This window comes from Rhinoderma darwinii, chromosome 4 (assembly GCF_050947455.1).
Source record: "Rhinoderma darwinii isolate aRhiDar2 chromosome 4, aRhiDar2.hap1, whole genome shotgun sequence".
NCBI lineage: Eukaryota > Metazoa > Chordata > Amphibia > Anura > Rhinodermatidae > Rhinoderma > Rhinoderma darwinii.
This window is the reverse complement of record NC_134690.1, coordinates 391,183,252-391,205,041: the sequence shown is the minus strand read 5'-3', so window position 1 is coordinate 391,205,041 and position 21,790 is coordinate 391,183,252. Positions and strand designations below refer to the sequence as shown.

Sequence of the window (21,790 nt, the reverse complement as noted above, 5' to 3'; positions counted from 1 at the left end):
CCCCTCTTGTAAATAGCACCAAAAAGCCCCCCCTATAAAGAGCGCCACACACATACCACGGTGGATAGCACTACACAGCCCCCCCTTGCCTCACAGCGCTCCCCCTTGTATATAGTGCCTCACAGCGCTCCCCCTTGTATATAGTGCCTCACAGCGCTCCCCCTTGTATATAGTGCCTCACAGCGCTCCCCCTTGTATATAGTGCCTCACAGCGCTCCCCCTTGTATATAGTGCCTCACAGCGCTCCCCCTTGTATATAGTGCCTCACAGCGCTCCCCCTTGTATATAGTGCCTCACAGCGCTCACCCTTGTATATAGTGCCTCACAGCGCTCCCCCTTGTATATAGTGCATCACAGCGCTCCCCCTTGTATATAGTGTCACACAGCGCTCCCCCTTGTATATAGTGCCACACAGAGCTCCCCCTTGTATATAGTGCCACACAGCGCTCCCCCTTGTATATAGTGCCACAAGGTTATGTACACATTTAAAAACTTTATATTATAATTATATATATATATATATAGTATGTCTGTGTATCAGTGTGATTGATTGATTTTATTAAAAAATATTTTTACTTTTTGAGATACGGCTGCTTTGTATCCTGTATCCGTCAGGTCAGCAGGACTGACGGGATCAGTGACACGCAGGATCCACCTCAAATCTATCACATCTAAGATTATAATTTAGCGCAGGGCCCGTTTCACTGATCCCGTCAGTCCTGCTGACCTGACGGATACAGGATACAAAGCAGCTGTATCTCAAAAAGTGAAAATATTTTTTAATAAAACGTAATTACAAAGTTGCACCAAACACACATTTTTATTAAAAAAAAATAAAACCGACGTTATTTTTGCGACGTTTTTTCCGTAGACAATGCAGGTTTCGTTTTTTATCGTTTTTATGCACACATTTTTTGCCATTTTAGAATTTTTATTCATAAAGTTTGAAAATAATAGTAAAAAAAGAAGCTTTTTTACGTTTCAGCTATTTTTTTTTGGTAATAACATTGTTTTACCCTAAAATAGACCTTTTATCTGTGATCGTCATTGTCTACCATAAATTTTAATATATTACATGTCTATATTAGGGTAATTGGGTCAGCGCTAGCGTTACAACAATGATTGGCGGGGGGGGGGAACGTTTTTTTTGGGGTGGGTATTTTATGTGTATTTATTATTATTTATTTTTTTTGCACTTTACTATTTTTTATTACTATGTTCTGATCCTCAAAGGTCAAAAAAGACCTTTGGGGAACTTTATATCTACTTTCTCTTTGTTTTACACCATGTTTTTCCACTGTAACTGGAGCTGCACAGCAGCCCCAGTTACAGGGGAAATCAGCCCTCTCACAGTGACGATTGTCACTAATAGGGCTGTGCTGGGTCTAGTAAGACCCAGCAACAGTCTGCCACTAACGGCACCCGGCGATCATGTGACCTGTCACATGATCACCGGGAGGAATAGAGACAGCGCCGCTGCTGCTGTCTCTATTCCTGTACACAAGCGTTCATTGAACGCTGTGTAAGAAGACATCGGAGAAGACAGAAGCAGCGAAAGCTGCTTCTGTCTTCTCCTCAGGGTCCCCGGCAGTCACTGACAGCCGGAGACCCGACATTCAGCTGCCCGATCGCGCGGGCAGCAAGTTAAAACCCGAGCCGTAGAAAGTCTATGGCTCGGGTTTTAAGCACCCGTCCCTGACCGCTGGCCGTAAAAATACAGCCAGCGGTCGGGAACCAGTTGGGCAGGAGGATAATCCTGTACTGACCTCAGCGCCGGTGACCGCCCGCCGGCTCTTCTCTTGCTGCTTTGGAGTAACAGAACAGCCGTCCGTCGCTGTTCTGTTACTCAATGGCGGCGGCCCGCACTGTCAGGGAGGCGTGTCCTACCCCTGGATCCCGGCGAATTCCCTGCTCCTCCCCATCTTCGGCCGTTAGCAGCGCTAGCGCGCTGAATAGATTTACGAGATAATGTGCGTTTCGGGCTGCCATGGGCCCCCTGGAAGCCTCGGGCCCCGGGCGGCCGCCCGAAACGCCCATATGATAATCCGCCACTGTGTGTCGTTACTAATAGGCTGCAGATACGCCCTTACTATACGACTTAGATGCTTGATTTTTGGTCTATGGTGGGCATACACAATTGCTGGGGAAATTTTTGTGCAGGATACCCCAAACTCAACCTGTTTTAAGCTACCAAACTGTTTCTTTTTTCAGATCCCTTTAATTTTTATACACATGTTATTTTATGTTGTATGTCCCAATAAAATTTGTAATTCCTATAATATTCGTGGCGTAATGGCTTCTTTTTCTCCAAGTTTTCTATGATGCAATGAAGTTTGCTATGTTATAAGTATATATTAGAGGTGCTCAGATACTTGCCAGTGGCACCTAACTTGTGACTTAACCTGTCAAGTCTTTATATTTAAGCCTGTGGAGAACAGTGGCGCTGGTTCTGGAAATAAAGCAGACCCTTTTTTCTTTTTCTCAGACAAGAATGAATAACCAGATCATCCCACCTGCAGCACTAATGTTGTCTATGTAGCCACCATATTACTGTATCACCATCGACCATGCTCCACACCAGCCTGGGCTACTCGTACATTTTATTGTCTTTTTTTTCCCCAGGCACCCTGAGAGGCTTAGTGCCCTTTACAAAATACATGGTAACGTTATCCGTGTGCACTTTATCTGGATGTAGCGAGAACTCCCATGTTCTGAACATCACCACTCTCCAAGAAGGTAAAGTAATTCCAGAGGTCTTGACTTCTACATTTGAGTCATGAATAATAAAACAGAGGATCTAAATGCTGCCTGGCCATTTGCTGGAGAACCAGAACCTAATTTGATGACAAAGTGCATTGCCAGAGCGTAATTGCTTCATTTTTTTGGGGGGTGCTAAAATGAATCAAACTCCATACCCTTTAATGACATGCATCTTTAATAGCTGTAATGCAGATTAATGGGCTTTTTAATTGCTGTTACATTGTTCATGCAAGAGCCTTGTCATTAATACGAAGCATCTGAAAGATTAATGAAAGCTTCCTCGTTTTACTATGGCTGAGAAGTAAATCTACAGACAGTCTGACTAAAAAGAATTGATTGTATGGCACAGTATGAAACCCAGTATCCAATGCTCTCTTTCTATGGTCTCTTTTAAGTGCTAAAGACTGGTACAGGCAACAATTATTTCAACTTAGTGGAGCTACCAAATGCCAATTGGAAGTCGAATTAATCATTTTAGTATGTGCACGATTAATCAGATCCCATTCCTTTCTGTCTGGCGGCGGCAATAACAACAAGTTCCTTTTAGTTTGAAATTGGCAAATGGCTATAAAAGGCTCTGCTCACGCTGCTGTCAACGGCTCCTTTGGCAGTTTTGCAGAGTCCCTGTGGCTCCTTAATATGGTGCTCTGTTGGGTGCCATATTTCAGAGACACTCTCCCATAGAAACCATTCAGGCAAGTGGACAGTCACCTTAAAGCTGATCTCCCCTCTTGAGCTTAGGCCTGGGAGTTCCACATACAGTGCCCCTTGTAGATATTGCCCCCTGTGGATAGTTCCACACACAGTGCCCCATGCAAATAGTGCCACACACAGTGCATTTTTTTAGCGTGCCACATACAGTGGCCCTGTAGATTGTGCCCCCTGTAGATAGTACCACCTAGAATGCCTCCTGTAGATAGTGCTCCAGGCAGTGCCCTTTATAGAGTGCCACATACACAGTGCCTCTGAAGATAGTGCCCCCTGTATATAGTACCATACACAGTGCCCGCTTAAAACAATTAAACATACTAACCTGTTTCTGTTCTCTTGCTGTCCAGCAATAACATCATTGCACCACCTGTGGAAAAAGTTTTGAACTGATGCTACCGTTGCTCCCGCAAGCGCTGGTTACACTATTCAATTGTCCTATAGATGCAGATATAATTGGAGTACAGAGGGGGCAGCGGCAATTGGCTAAGTCCGCCCCCTCACAAACACTGTAGGTCGCTGCCAGAGGGGAGATACTCATCTCACCCTATGGCAGATGCAGCCCTGGGCCAGAATACAGAACCTGGTAACAAATTGCGGGAAAAAAAAAGGTGGATCCGTATTTCAAACAAAACATTGCAAAGAAGAGATGCCAAGGCCAGGCCTCAAGAAAGCAGAGATATAATAGAGGCCAAAATAGATGGAACTCTGGTTCAAGAAGTCACACGCGGCAGCCTTGGCCCTGAAGAAGGCCCCCAGGTCTGCCATGTGTGTGTGCCTAATAGGCTGCCTATAAGTTTTACACTGACCGGTATAATACACTACAATACAGAGGAATCACAGCACCTTACTGTTTTGTAAGTGATCAAATGATCGCAGGCTCAAGTCCCCTAGTGAGTCTAAAAAAAAATGGAAACAAAAGATAACTAATATATTTAATAATATAAAAAAATAAAAATAGAATTCTTAAAAAAATATTTATTATGGAAACATATAGAAATATAATAAGAATATACACATAATTGATATTGCCGGAAGTGTAACGACCCGTATTATAAAATGTACATTTTATTTATCCTGCACAGTAAACGCCTTAAAAAAGAACAAAAGTCAATGGCCATTCTAAGCTGAATGTCCCTGCTCTCGTCAGATCGCAGAAGTTACACAGCTTAAGGCCTCGCTAGTACCAGTGTGGGAGACTGTCTGGGAATCCGTGGTGCGGTTGACTTTAATAAAGTACAAAACCCCAAAAAAAAAAAAAATAACAAAAAATGTTATTGTATTTTTTTCCTCCACCCCCTTCCAAACAAAAGAATAAATGTTAATAAATAAGTCCAATGGCCCCCAAAATGGAACCAATAAAAACTGCAACTTGTCCCCCCAAAAATAAGCCCTTTCATGGCTCCGTTAAAGTTAAAAATGAGCAAACAAATTTGTTTTTGTCATAATTGAAACAACCAGCAGAATAAAGTTAACATGTCAATTATACCACATGGTGAAAAAAAACATCAAGAACACTGGCGGTATTGCAGACTTTTTTTTTTTCCATCTCACCCACCCCAAAAATAAATTTATTTAATATGTTATATGTACCTCAAAATGGTGCAATTAAAAACACAACTCATCCGGCTATATCAATGGAAACATTTTAAATTTTACAGCTCTCGGAACGAAGGGATAAAAAACCTGTCAAAAATGGTGTGTCCTCAAAAACCAAAATAGCTGCGTCCTTAAGGAGTTAACAGTGCTATCCTGCTGGTTCCCCCATTATTGTGCCTTCTGCTGTCCCAAGTGCCAACATTACTGAACCTGCTGTGTGGTAGGCTGCCCCTAAATACTGTACTTCACAAATGGTGTCATAACTATAGTTACCCCAAAAATAATAATGCCAAACAGTGGCCCAGACGGTAAAAATTCACCACACCGTAATGTTCCCGTCTTTGTGCCCCATGCAGTTATAGTGACCCTTTAGGGGTATTAACACAGTAATAGTGCTCCATTTTTGTGTGCCCCCAACACAGCAATAGTTCCCCCCAGTAATGTTACTCTCTTACTGCCCCTTAGTGCCCCATAAGTAATTCCCAACACAGTGAAAGTAATGCCCACGCTAAAAATAATCAAATGAATACTCACCTAACCCTGTTTCCACAATAAACAGAGCAGCTTAAGCTAAATGCCTCTTAGGCTGTCATGGTGACGTTGCGGCATTGTGCCTACTGCAACAAGGTCCTTGCACCTCATAGGCCGCAGGCCTAAATTGGCTAGTGGTCTGCAAGAGGGAATGGCGGGCAGGCAGCTGACGCCTCCCTGCCATAGTATTAAACTGTATCCATATCCTGAAGAAGTGACAAGGCACATAGGTACTCTTAAAATCGTCTGCTCCACCCTGCCATTTACAAAAAATGCCAGGTCGTTGCCCTAGTGCGCCCTGGCACCATGACAGCCCTAATATAGAGCATCACTATGAACAGAATAGCATATTTGATAATTGTAGACCAGTGACTGGCAGCTTTTTAGCTGTTTTGAGAGTTGCTTTACAACAGCTGGAGAATCACGGGTTGCAGACTATTGTAGTAGATGTGATACTCTGCGCTGTACAAATGGGGCCCAAAACAATCACACAACAATGAGCTGCTTAATGCACTTTCTTTTAATGCAAATAGGCATACTGAAATAAGGAATCAGCATCTGAATTGCAAATAAATTAGAAAAACCCCTCGTAGATTAATGCAGCGGCACTATCCAATAGGCCATCGTTATGCAGGAATAGATTTTTGTACAGAAATCAAATACCACGACTGAAAGCTTTCTGTTTTTACCTCTACAACAAGCGGACACAAAGTCAATGGAATGAATTTCTATTTTATTCCATTGCACTAACAGGCAGAAAATGGATGCAAAATGGTAACGCACCGCTAGAATCTGCATATCTTTATCTTTCACTTGCATGATGGCATTTTAAGAGGCTACTATGATTATTCTTGAAGGCAATGTGGCTTGATTAGCTGATGGATAAATGAGATATTAGTACAGGTAATGTGCCGTATTAGGTGGATTATCCCAAACATCATCTAATCCCAGCCATACACACTGCAAAATTGTAGCAAAAATGTGACTAAAAAATTCTGAATATAACTACTATAATACTGCCTGCTATGTCCAAGAATATAACTAACAAAATCCTAACCCTATGTACAAGTATATAACTACTATAATACTGCCCCTACATACAAGAATATAACTACTATAATACTGCCCCTATATACAAGACTATAACTACTATAATACTGCCTACTATATACAAGAATATAACTACTATAATACTGCCCCCCTATATACAAGACTATAACTACTATAATACTGCCTACTATATACAAGAATATAACTACTATAATACTGCCCCCTATATACAAGAATATAACTACTATAATACTGCCCCTACATACAAGAATATAACTACTATAATACTGCCCCTACATACAAGAATATAACTACTATAATACTGCCCCTACATACAAGAATATAACTACTATAATATTGCCCCCTATATACAAGAATATAACTACTATAATACTGCCCCCTATGGATAAGAATATAACTACTGTAATACTGCCCCTATATACAAGAATATAAGTATTATAATACTGCTCCTATATATAATAATAATATAAATACTATATTACTGCCCTCTATATACAAGAATATACCTACTATAATACTGCCCCCTATATACAAGAATATACCTACTATAATACTGCCCCCTATATCCAAGAATATAACTACTATAATACTGCCCCTACATACAAGAATATAACTACTATAATACTGTTTCCTATATACAAGAATATAACTACTATAATACTGCCCCCTATGGATAAGAATATAACTACTATAATACTGCTCCTATGTACAAGAATATAACTACTATAATACTGCCCCCTATATACAGGAATATAACTACTATAATACTGTCACCTATGTACAAGAATATAACTACTATAATACTTCTCCTATATACAAGAATATATCTACTATAATACTACCCCTATATAGAAGAATATAACTACTATATTACTGTCCCCTATATAGAAGAATATAACTACTATAATACTGTTTCCTATATACAAGAATATATCTACTATAATACTGCCCCTATATACAAGAATATAAGTATTATAATACTGCCCCTATATACAAGAATATAACTACTATAGTACTGCCCCTATATACAATAATATAACTGCTATAATACTGCCCCTACATACAAGAATATAACTACTATAATACTGTTTCCTATATACAAGAATATAACTACTATAATACTGCTCCTATATACAAGAATATAACTACTATAATACTGCCCCTATGTACAAGACTATAACTTTATAATACTGCATCCTATATACAAGAATATAACTACTATAATACTGCCCTCTATATACAGGAATATAACTACTATAATACTGCCCCCTATATACAGGAATATATCTACTATAATACTGCTCCTATATGCAAGAATATAACCACTATAATACTGCTCCTATATACAAGTATATAACTAATAAAATACTGCCCCTATGTACAAGAATATAACTACTATAATATTGCTCCTATATACAAGTATGTAACAAATATAATACTGCCCCCTATATACAAGAATATAACTACTATAATACTGCCCCCTTGTACAAGAATATAACTACTATAATATTGCACCCTATATACAAGAATATAACTACTACAATACTGCTCCTATGTACAAGAATATAACTACTATAATACTGCTCCCTATATAAAAAATATATTTACTATAATACTGCCCCTATATACAAGAATATAACTACTATAAGGGGAGATTCACACGAACGTTGCGTTTTTGCGCGCGCAAACAACGCAGCGTTTTGCGAGCGCAAAAACCATTTGACAGCTGCGTGTGTCATGCGTGTCTGATGCGCGGCTGCGTGATTTTCGCGCAGCCGGCATCATAGAGATGAGGCTTGTCAACGCCCGTCACTGTCCAAGGTGCTGAAAGAGCTAAATCTTTCAGCACCCTCGACAGTGAATGCCGAACACAACAGCGAAAAACCTGTACAAAAAAAAGATAAAGTTCCTACTTACCGAGAACTTCCCGGCCGTTGCCTTGGTGACGCGTCCTTGGTGACGCGTCCTTGGTGACGCGCCTCTCTTGACATCGGGCCCCACCTCCCTGGATGACGCAGCAGTCCAAGTGACCGCTGCAGCCTGTGATTGGCTGCAGCCTGTGCTTGGCCTGTGATTGGCTGGAGCTGTCACTTGAACTGAAGTGTCATCCCGGGAGGTCGGACTGCAGGAAGGAGACAGGAGTAATCGGTAAGTTAGAACTTCGGGTTTTTTTTACAGGTTAATGTATTTTGGGATCGCAAGTCACTGTCCATGGTGCTGAAACAGTTTAACTCTTTCAGCACCATGGACAGTGACTATCTCCTGACGTCGCGTACCGATAATTTTTTTGCCGGGATCGGCCAAAACGAGTTTGGCCGAACCCGGTGAAGTTCGGTACGCAAAGACACTCCGTTTGGATGTTCGGAAACAGAAAAGCACGTGGTGCTTTTCGGTTTTCATTCATCCTTTTCACTGCTGTTGCGCGAATCACGCTCGTCCCACGGAAGTGCTTCCGTGTGGTGCGCGTGATTTTCACACACCCATTGACTTCAATGGGTGCGTGATGCGCGAAATACGCAGAGTTATTGAACCTGTCGCGCATTTTGCGCAGCAGACAAACGCTGCGCAAAAAGCACGGACTGTCTGTACTGCCCCATAGACTTGTATTGGTCCATGCGTGCCGCGTGAAAACCACGCGGCCCGCACGGACCGAATACACGCTCGTGTGAATCCCCCCTAATACTGCACCTTATATACAAGAATATAACTACTATAATACTGCACCTTATATACAAGAATATAACTACTATAATACTGCCCCCTATATACAAGAATATACCTACTATAACAATGCCCCTATATACAAGTATATAACTACTATAATACTGTCCCTATATACAAAAATATACCTACTATAATACTGCCCCATATACAAGAATATACCTACTATAACAATGCCCCTATATACAAGTATATAACTACTATAATACTGCCCCTATATACAAGAATATAATTACTATAATACTGCCCCTATATACAAGAATATAACTACTATAATACTGCTCCCTTTTTACAAGAATATAACAACTATAATACTGCCCCCTATATACAAGAATATAAGTACTGACTGCCCCCTATATACAATAATATAACTGCTATAATACTGCCCCTACATACAAGAATATAACTACTACAATACTGTCCCTTATGTACTAGAATATAACTACTATAATACTGCCCCTATGTACAAGAATATAACTACTATAATACTGCTCCTATATACAAGAATATAACTACTATAATACTGCCCCCTATATAGAGGAACATAACTACTATAATACTGCTCCTATATACAAGAATCAAACTACTATAATACTGCTCCCTATATAGAGGAATATAACTACTATAATACTGCCACTATGTACAAGAATATAACTACCGTATATGTCGGCGTATAAGACGACTGGGCGTATAAGACGACCCCCAACTTTTACCCTTAAAATATAGAATTTAAGATATACTCACCATTTCGTGCAGGAGCGCTTCACTATGGCCATCGGCGGCAGGACCCAGGACTCTCTGTCTCTTTGAACTCGCGCATGCGCAGATAGGCTGCTTCATCGCGCGAGATCTGAGAGGCAGGGAATGAGAGGAAAGGGCGGGCCAGAGCATCTTACAGAGATGTTCCCTGGCGGCTAATACCGGCTTCCCTCAGATCCGTGGCGGATTCCGTGCATCCCGGGAGCCTGTGTACCGGACTGCAGGCTCACAAGGTAACACACAACCTGTGTGTAGACAATATGTAGACTAGGGATGTCACGATACCAGAATTTGGACTTCGATACCGATACTTCGTTTAGTATTGCGATTTCGATACCAATTTCGATACTTTTGCCAACAGTAATAAAAAAAAAATTCTTCCGTTTTCTGATGTGAGGCGCGACGTGTGATGAATTTTGAACGCGCCTCACATTAATAGTAATTAATCCCATCATGTTTCTCAGTCATATTGGGTTAATGTGCGAGGTACATGATGGGGTTAATTACTATTAATGTGAGGAACATGGAGGGTAAATTCATCGCACCTCATGCCTCACATTAATAAGTGAATGAAAGCCGTGTTTATTTCATTTTTTTATTTTAATGTTTATTGTAAAAAAGGTGAAGGTGTATTTTTTTTAAAATTTAACAATACTTTGTTTTTACTTTATTTTTAAACTTTAATGTACTGACATATATCAGATATGTGCCAGTACATTAACCTGTGGACGGATAATACACAGGCAGTTGTTAGGACATACTTGGGTATGTCCTAACAACATGAAATATGGTAAGACAGCCCTGGGGTCCGTCAATAGACCCTGGGCTGTCTGCCCATATATGGTATGGCCCTCGATCGCGTCACAGGAATTCCCTGTGACGCGATCCAGGGGCATCCCCCCTTCTCACTTTCCCCTGAATGCTGCAGTCAGCTGTGATCGCAGCATTCAGGGGAATAACGGCGGAGATGAGAGGTTTCTCTGATCTCCGCCGTTATAGCGCGGGGCTGCGGCTGTGTAATACAGCCATTGCCCCGCTCCTGACAGGAAGTGCGCGCGCGGTCAGCATGAGGTGATGCGGCCGGCGCTGCACTAATGAGCGGCAGTTCAGGCACTGAAGACAGAACATGGGGGTGTTTTGTAGCGCGCCCGCCATGTTCTGTCTCCAGTGCCGCCGCTCATTAGTGCAGCGCTGGCCGCATTGCATCATCCTGACCCCGCGAACTTATCATGACTCAGGAGCGGGGCTGTGGCTGAATTACACAGCCGCAGCCGCGCTCCCATACATTCATGTGTCACTATACTGAGCTGTGCGGCTGCAACGTGCATCCCTAATGTAGACAATATCCGGCATATAAGACGACCCCACACTTTTGACATTTTTTTAAGGGTGTAAAAAGTCGTCTTGTACGCCGATATATACGGTACTATAATACTGCTCCTATGTACAAGAATATAACTACTGTAATACTACCCCCTATATACAAGAATATAACTACTATAATACTGCCCCGTATATACAAGAATATAACTACTATAATACTGCCCCTATGTACAAGAATATAACTACTATAATACTGCTCCTATATACAAGAATATATCTACTATAATAATGCCCCCTATATACAAGAATATAACTACTATAATACTGCTCCTATATACAAGAATATAACTACTATAATACTGCCACTATGTACAAGAATATAACTACTATAATACTGCTCCCTATATACAAGAATATAACTACTATAATACTGCTCCCTATATAGAGGAATATAACTACTATAATACTGCCACTATGTACAAGAATATAACTACTATAATACTGCCCCTATGTACAAGAATATAACTACTGTAATACTACCCCCTATATACAAGAATATAACTACTATAATACTGCCCCGTATATACAAGAATATAACTACTATAATACTGCCCCTATGTACAAGAATATAACTACTATAATACTGCTCCTATGTACAAGAATATAACTACTATAATACTGCCCCGTATATACAAGAATATAACTACTATAATACTGCCCCCTATATACAAGAATATAACTACTATAATACTGCTCCTATATACAAGAATATAACTACTATAATACTGCTCCCTATATAGAGGAATATAACTACTATAATACTGCCACTATGTACAAGAATATAACTACTATAATACTGCTCCTATGTACAAGAATATAACTACTGTAATACTACCCCCTATATACAAGAATATAACTACTATAATACTGCCCCGTATATACAAGAATATAACTACTATAATACTGCCCCTATGTACAAGAATATAACTACTATAATACTGCTCCTATGTACAAGAATATAACTACTATAATACTGCCCCGTATATACAAGAATATAACTACTATAATACTGCCCCTATGTACAAGAATATAACTACTATAATACTGCTCCTATGTACAAGAATATAACTACTATAATACTGCCCCTATATACAAGAATATAATATAACTACTATTCTACTGCAATTATAGACAGGGATATGGACGTAAAAGCAAATCCCCTTAAGATCCTTTCACTGCTCTATTCTAGTGACGGCAGAGTGGTATATAGGCACATATTTGCTTTAGACGTCGGTTCGTTCACGTTGCTCATGTACTTTTATATAATTTCTTTCCAGCTCCAAGTGACGTCCAATCACCAACTGGAAAATGTTTTCATTCTTCTATTCATCTAGACTGGTTTCCACCGAGGAACCCAAATGGTATTATCACAGGATACATTCTATACATGGATGAGGTCCAGATTCATACCGGGAAAGGGACAGGATACAACGTCAGTGGTAAGTAACAATAATTACTATGTAAGGGGTAATTAGAGAAATTATTGCACGTACTCCATATACTTAATTGATACCGTCGTGTAGTTTGGAATTATATCCAATCCATTTCCATTGCATTGGGGTTACAGAGATATTAATACATATCGTGCTATATGTAGGCATCATTCCGTGTAGGGCTGGTGTCAACACCAGTTAAACCTGAGAAGATGCCAGGATGCACTGGGCTTGGCGAAGGGGGCATTACGCTATGTTAAACATGCTGTATGCTTGTCCAGCCATGGGTCAGGTAGGCAGGATACAACTATCTACCATTATACACCTGGACCCATGCCTGCTTCTGTGGTTATGGGATATATGTCAGCACTTATTCTGCATTGAGTTACATCTTCCCATTTTCTACAAATGAAATCATGCTATACTAAGAGGTTACTTTAATTAAAGCACAAGTTCACCTTTAGATAAGTCGGGTGCTAAAAAAAAAAAGACCACTTTATAATATTGTAATTACCTATTTTGCCTCCATAGTCCTGTTTCCCGGCATGGTGTATTTTCTTTTGGTGTACAAAATTCTGTGGTTTGCTAGTGGATTCTGACTACAATTCGTCTCCTTTGTAGTCAGGTTCTATCAGTAGAATGCCCTCCCCTATACACAGACGTCACACAGCAGGCTGCAGTGACTGAGAAGAACCAATACACAGCAACAAGAAAAAAGTTAGTTTTGAGCAGACATTATAACATAGAGTGGTGAGAGAGCGGTAGGAAGAAGAAGCTTCCTCAGTGTAGGTAGTAGAGAACGATCCTAACACAGCAGGTGGGAGGTGTACTTGCTAACAGTCCTACATTTTGGTGGGATTATTCAGTGAACCAAACCACAAAGAGGCGGGGTTTATTCAAATTTGCCAATAGTGTGGGCGTCTCTAGTAATTTTTGGGGCGATAATAGGGGGCATGGGCAGAACTTAAATGTCCCAATTTTGTGGATTTAAATGTTGGTAAGTAAGTGAAGAGAGTGTTTAGTCTGTGCCATAATGCAGTGTCTTGGGATGAGACCGTGATCACACAGCAGGGGGAGGGGAGTTTTTGTGGCACATGTCACTGAAAATAAACGCCCACTAATTCCTATCCAAATATAAAATTGTTGAGTGGAAAACTGAACCTTCACTTTAAATTGATCTTAGTTTGGTAAGGGGTTATCAAGATTGGGAGAAGTTGATTTTTCTTTAATCTCCACTGCGCTTACGTTAAACACTACATCTCCAACAATGCAAAACAGCAGGACAATGTATGGGAAAGAACTAACGTTTCTGCAATCGTTCGTCCCTTTGCAGCTGCATCATGTCGGCAGTTTGCCGACTGGACCTAATTTTTGGGTTTGCATAAAATATGCGATCAGACCAAGAACGATCGTTTGCTCGTTCACCGACTAATCTTTGCCCTGTTTACTCAGGGCAGTGATCGGGAACGAGCGCTCGTATGAACCGCCGCTCAAACGATCATTGGTCCGTGTAAAAGTTACTAGGCTATGCTGACAACTCCGCTTTCGATTACGTTTATAACTTAAAATCGATGTTTTCATCGATATTACCATCATCTTAACAGACAGAATAGCGCCGGTCTTCAACTGGCTAATATTGGGAAATTAGATTGTACGCTTTGTAGGGTTAGGGACCAATTTTCACAGTGGAGCTGCACACTATGTTGATCAGTGGCGAAGCTATAGGATTCGCACAAGGTCGGGACGCTGGCTGGAAGTAAAGAAACAAAGGCAGCGAGGAGAGGGGTCTAGACTAAGGGCTGTATTTAATTTGTTTGGTCTGGGCATGGGTCTGATTCATTTAGGGCTTTGGTCTTGGGCCTCAATACATTTTGGGATCTGAATTAATTTAGGGATTTGGGGTCAGAATTCATTTTGGGGTCTGATCTGGAGTCTGAATTCAATTTAGGGTCTAGTCTTGGGTCTGTATTTAATTTTGGGGTCTGGTCCCCAGTTTTTATACCTCTCATCCCCCTAGCCTGCATTTTCTACCTACGTATGTGGTACCATTGTTCCAGCACGCTCTGATCATTTGTCAGGTCGTGCTGGGACTTTCGCAGAAGTTATGGTATTTTTATTTTTTTCTTACTGTGACTTGGGCGGTAAGTTTGCCCACACCTTCGGGAAGGGGGCCCCATTCCAAGTTTACTTTGTTTCTAGTTACAACCCTGATGCATAAAAGTGATAAAAAAATAACAAATCGCACACGGTACAAGCAGGCGCATTTTTTTCCGTTATACCTTTTGTAATATAAAACATGCAAAAAGAAAATTGCATAAATCTCCCATTTCCATCTCGCGCAGGTTTGAGCTAGTGCTGCACCGGGTCAGTTGTGACACTGAAAAATGACTGCAGTTATGAAACCTCCTGAAGGCCATGCAATTCTTCCTATAATAAATAGCATACATTTTAAGTCAAACTTTTTTCATTCTTTATTCAAAGGTAATGGATTTTTGTAACCATAGAAACCCTGTTGTAATTTTTTTTGTTTTTTAGATGAATACATAAGGGATGAGAACATTTATGCGTGAATATAAATGACCATATTATGTATTATTAGTATCTCAAGGAAATACAAGAAATCACATACAGGTTAGACCTAGGATCACTAAAGTGTCTCTGTGTTTAGACACCGTCATCTTCTAATACCGGCCACACACCGTATAGGATTTCTGATCAATAAGGTTTAATTGGCAACTATCTTAACCCCTTAAGGCACTAGCAATTTATTTTTATTTTTTGTGTTTTTATTTTTATTTTTTTTTATAATTTATTTTTTGTTTTTTGTTTTTCTTTTTTTATCACATTTTGAGCGACATAACTTTTTTATTTTTCCATTGGCATAGCCATATAAGCGCTTGTTTTAGTGGGATGAGTTGAATTTGTAAATGGCACCATTTTTGGATACTTGTAATGTATTTATTACTTTTTGAAAAACATTTTTTGTAAACGGATGAAAAATAAAAAGCAAAGCCTGAAATAGTTTTTTTTTTTTTACGGTGTTTACTGTGCGGAACAAATGACAAGTTAATGTTGTTCTGTGGGTCAGTACAATTACGGAGATACCAAATGTATATTGTTTTTTTTTATGTTTTACTACTTCTGCACAATAAAAATACTTCTTGTGATAAAAAAAAACTTGTGTTGCCGCAACTCCCATAACATTTATTTTTCTGTTGAGGACTTCTTTGTGAAGGAAGACCTGTCATTTTAATTGGTACCATTTTGGGGTACATAGGACTTTTTGATCACTTTTTTTGTACAGTTTTTTTGTGTGGTGGAATAACCAAAAACAGCAATTCTGGTATTGTTTTTCATCATTTATTTTTTTTCGGATGATATTCATAACATAATAATTTCATAGTACGGCTTGTAAAGGGTGCAGCAATGCAAATTTTGTATCTTTTTTTATTTTATTTTTTATTTGTTCTTTTTTTTTATATACCATAAAAATAAATTTTTCTGTGTAATAAAAGCATTTTTTATTTTTTTTTAATTATTTTTTTACAATATTTATTGCTCCCAAAAAGGGACTTGAACATGTAGTGCAGTGTATTATTCCTGTCAGTACTGTACTGACAGGCAGCGTATTAGGCCCTGTACAGCCGCTGTGCAGGAAGGTGTTGAAGCAGAAAAACTTGCCTAAAGAAGTTGTCCAAAATTAGAAAAATATGGCTTCTTTTCAAAAATAGCGCCACACTTGTTCACAGGTATTGCAGTTCAGCCCTATTTACTTCAATGGAACTGAATGGCAATATCAAACTGGGCCCATGGACAGGTGTGGCACGGTTTCTGGAAGAAAGCAGCCGTGTTTTTCTAATCCTGTACAACCCCTTTAAAGGGGTTCTCCAGAAGTGCCAAAGTATTTCAAAAACGTCCTAAAACATTTCAAAGGATACTTCATTCCTCCACTGCCACGGTCCGTTCCTGCTCCGCTCTGCCTGTTTACTTCGGAAGTGTAATAGAGGAAATGTCACATGGATACAATAAACATGCGTATATACTGTATATTCCCCTTGGAAACTTTGCTCCCTTACCCCATTTGGCTGTTTACTTTGGCAACATAATGATGCATCGTCCATACATCATACATCCGGAGTTGCTTCATGAGGAATTTCCTCAAAATGCACATTGGGGTTGATGTGGTTACTGTTATTCGACCAGTGTATTTGCATTGTGATTTGAGTAGTATATTATGGCATTATGTGGCCACTATATATCATTATTACTCAACGTACTCAATACTTTATCAATGTGATGTACAATGTTATTATTTGGGCCATGTGTGTTGATATTATTTAGCCAATTTATGGCGCTGTTATTTAGGCACTGTATGACGGTATTATTGTGTTACTCTATAGCAGTTCTATTTGGGCGTTCTACAGCGGTAATATTTGGACACAGTATTGTGGTATTATTTTGGTATTGTATAGAGGGGTAGCAAAAGGGGGTGCAGAGGTAGCATTCGCTCAGGTGCCTTAGGGGACCCAAAGTCCCCTCTGCCATATAGGAAGACACTAGTACTATAAATGGCACATGGTAGCTGTTATAGATTTTTGCACTTGGGCCCAGGAGCTTCAAAACATTGTATGGTCCTGTTGTATGGGCACTATGCTCGTAAGGTATTATTTGGGCACTCTATTGCACTGTTGTTTGAGCAGTGTGGTTATTTTATTTGGGAACGCTATGACTGCATTTTTGGGGAACTGTATGGCACTGTTTGGTAGTTATGGTAGTATTATCTTGGTACTATGTGATGATATTATTTGAGTATTATGTGATGGTATTATTTGAGCACTTTATGCTACTGTTATTTGGCACTGTGGTAGTATTATATGGGAACTATATGAAATAATATTAGGGAGCTTTTATTTGGCCAATGTGGTAATATTATTTGGGTACTGTATGATGGTATCATTTGGACAGTATATGGCACTATTTTCTGTTCCCTACATGACACTGGTCCTTATCGCTGTCAGATTTTCATGTTTGCCTATGGTTTCTGAGCCATTCTCCCTTTTCTTCACACTATGTTTTGCCAATGCGCCTCCACAGATCTTGGTCCGTTATTAGGAACACCTATACAGGTTCGCAGAAAATATTGTCTTTACTATCCAGCGAATCTTAATCTGAAATGCTGATATTTTGTATAGACCCGACATTGGTATTCATGCACAATATTCCTGGATGTGATATCCAAAGTACAGTGACCTGTATAAGTCGCAATGCCGAGTCAGCATTTCCAGAAGGCCAGGCCAAGCTGTCTGCGCTTAGAAAACTCTTCTCTTTTTTTTTTATGTCCTTTTCTTCCTAACAGAAGGATGTTCTATGGTGTATTCATTAGATTAAATAGCACAGATCAGGGGAAAACGCATTATGTCTATTTCTAGCGAGCCTATTGTATCATTTTCTACTGTGATGCATTAGTGTAGTGTTAAAATAAAATCTGCTTATTTAAAATCCTTTTAAATAGTGTTGCAACGTTTCCCGCTGTTACAATCTGCTTTAGGATAGCAGTTATCCTTGCTGTGGATTTCAGTTAACCTTGCCACAGACACTAAGCCCGAAGCGATGCAGACTTTAAAGGGTTTTGATTATGAAGCAAAACCCTGTGGTGTCATTACAGTATAAAATCACAGCTGAACAAGCTTGGGATGTCTTGGCCTTCCTCTTGAAATCGAGTCATTGTGTGTGCCGCGCTAACTTTGCCTCATTTCCAAAATGCTTGACGATTCTCAGGCTATTATTGGGCCGTGAACTTACTAAAAAAGATAAGTGGAAATACCAGCGAAGCATTAAGGAATAAGTCGTCTCTGTAGGATCCGTGTCAGGGGACGCTATGACACTGTGGGGTGAAGATTGTTGACTGGGGAGACAGGGAGGCTGGATAAAAGTTTACATGGCGCATCTACATTATTAATGACAAATCGCTTCTTCTCGCTGTCTTCCCGAGGCATGGCGTGGCAGTCAGAAAGCCAAGTTTTTTCTCTTGGTAATCCTATACAAAAATAACTGAGAAGTTCTGCAAAGATTCCATACGTTATTGTCTGTCCAGGTCTATTGCTGTGATTTTAACTGGTCCAAATTCGGTGCCGGTCTTGGCACCAAGCAAAGTAGGGCCCCCTGCTCACAGCTGCTCTCACGATCTCAAAAACTGCATATATAAAATAATACCGTCATACAATGCCTAAATAATACCCTATAGTTTCCAAATAAACCAGCATATAGTGCCCTCATAAAACTGTTAGATATCGCCCACGCAACACTCCCGAATAATGGCCAGAAATAAACTTCTATTCAGTGTATAAATAATAAAGCCAATAATGTCTAAACAATACTCCTATACAGTGTCCATATAATACCGCCATACAGATCAGGGCAGAGCAGGAGATAGAGGGGATTATTCAGCTGTGATTTAACACTGTAAATGGGCGGTCTGCAGACTATTGCAACTGACGATACAGCTGAATGTTTCTCTGCTACATGTTATGTTTTGGGGCCGTTTTCAAAAAATATCTTTATAATGATCGGAGCTCTGGTTTTCTGTCACAGAGTTCCAAATCCGCTGCTCCCCCTTCCACCAATAGAGTTACATTTTAAAGTTTTGGCTGCAGTTCAATGGGACAGAAAAACATTAAAAGCTCCCCCTAGTGGCGACTGCAAGTAGCCAGAATTTTAATATTTAAAGGGAACCTGTCACCAGCATATCACCTTTTTAAACAAGCAATACCTGGATGTAGTGAAAAATCATTTCTATATACAGTATATATATAATATTTCTATTATTCTATAATAATTGTCTTCTAAGTCGGCTCTGTAGCTTGAGTAATCAGTTTTTTAGTGTTCCTGTGCCGTATTCTAATGAGTATAAGAGTCATATCTTCATTTGAAAAGAATCATATCTTCATTCCTCAAATCTTTCCGAGTTGACCCCGCCTCCTTACTTTTGATTGACAGCTCTTCGCCTTCCCCAGCACACAAAACCCTGCGCTTGTGCATTGATGTCCTATTCTGGTGTGTGCGTACAACGGGACACCGGATTATTATGATAAAAGGCACTAAATGTTTGCAGACCATTATTCACGGTCGGAGGAGGAGTTTAGGAGAGGGGATAACGGTAATGAACTTTTGATAGCAGCGGCCAGCGAGGGATAAGTAAAGTTTAATAGGTGAAATGCTGGTGACAGGTTCCCTTTAACTCTTTCTGTGTGAAGGGAAGTAAAAGTTTTATCTCTCTCTCTCTATCTCTCTCTCTATCTCTCTCTTCAGGCTGGGGGCTGTGTTTTATCAGTGGGCGTCTGAAATCCAGGCCCCGCACCGATCAGTCTTTCCAGGTGCCTCCAGAAGCTATGCACGGTCGGCGCCAGAAGCAGATGGCTCCGTACACTGTATAGCGGCCATATGATATTTGCTTCCGACCCTTGTGTGTTCTATACATTATCATGGATTTATGCTGCGGCTGATCTGTCATTGTTGTTAATGGATGTGTTTGGTTTTGAAATGTTTTTTTAATCCGTGTGTGGAACATTGTATCTAACAAAATCTACATTTATTACATTTATTACTATGATAGACGGGTCAGCGCATTCTCTTTAAAGGTTCAATAAACTTTCAAAAAACTTCTAACATGCTATGGTGATATGTCAGAAGTTTTGATTGGTGGGGGCCGAGCACTGAGACCCCCACCGATCGCTAAAACAAAACGGCAGAGGCTCTTCTCGGAAAGCTGAGCAGTCGGTGTACAGGCTCATAGACTTTCTATTCAGTTCGTACGCCGTTACCTCGGCTTTCAGAGAAATGCCGATCAGAAACCAAGCGGCTCAGCGCCCACCCGTGCGCTTCTGCCGCTTCGCTTTAGCGATCGTGGGGGTCTCAGTGCTTGGACCCCCACTGATCAAAACTTCTGACATGTCACTATGACATGTCAGAAGTTTTCTGAAAGTTTAGTTACCCTTTAAAGTATTCTTTTTCTAACAATAGTTTTAGTGGTTTTCACATTTGCTGCACCCCGATACATTATTGCATTTAGCGGTGCCCGTTCACTACTATTCTCTATGTGGGATAATGTGGTGATGATAGGGGCAGAGATTTCTATGGACTTTATCTCCATCACGGTAACCTGGTCCTCCGGCCAGTAACTGAAATAAAGTACCAAACGTGAGAATATACAGTAATTAAAGAAAACCGGTAGATCGACACAAATGGTTTCTTAATTTTCTAATCTGCAGATAAATCATTGAGTGAATGTTCTTCAGTTAAATGCCATAAGCGAGAAGAAAATCATTTTCCTCCTTAACCAATCATTTTTTTGCAAATTGAGATCAATGACGTTCTTCCAACAATAGCATGAAATCAATAGGAGAGAGCCCATCATTTATGCCCACACTGACAGTAATCTGAATGTCTATAATCTGCAATATAACATTTTAGATCACATCCCCCGATGAAACGCCTGTGGATCCATTTCTAATATCACCAGCGCTTTTTTTTTATTATTATCGTCCATATAAGTCTGTGCTTGATTTTATGCAAATGAGGTAATCAAGCAAATGGTGAAGGGGCGGTGTCACATGTAATAACCCAGGCAGGAACCATGAAGACAACACACTGCGTATCATATCTTCATAATGTCAAACACTAAAGAGGGAGGGGTTTTCCCCCCTTGCAATGGATTTCAATTTACCATTGGTGATTGCTACTGAATTTTATGGCTGAAATGTCATGTATATCAAATGGCTCTCTTTAAAAAATATAATAAACTAGAAATAGATAGAGATAGATAGATA

The 21,790-nt window shown here is 39.9% G+C and overlaps 1 protein-coding gene and 1 pseudogene across 1 annotated transcript in view; both read left to right on the top strand.

Moving 5' to 3' along the window:
• Positions 1–21,790, top strand: part of USH2A (usherin) — a 593,484-nt gene that overhangs the window by 263,966 nt on the left and 307,728 nt on the right. Inside the window, exons 30-31 of the mRNA XM_075863335.1 lie at positions 2,623–2,736; positions 12,810–12,971. Coding sequence (XP_075719450.1) covers positions 2,623–2,736; positions 12,810–12,971 — 276 coding nt within the window. The remainder of the gene's footprint in view (positions 1–2,622; positions 2,737–12,809; positions 12,972–21,790) is intronic.
• LOC142761452 (5S ribosomal RNA) lies at positions 4,578–4,696 on the top strand (annotated as a pseudogene).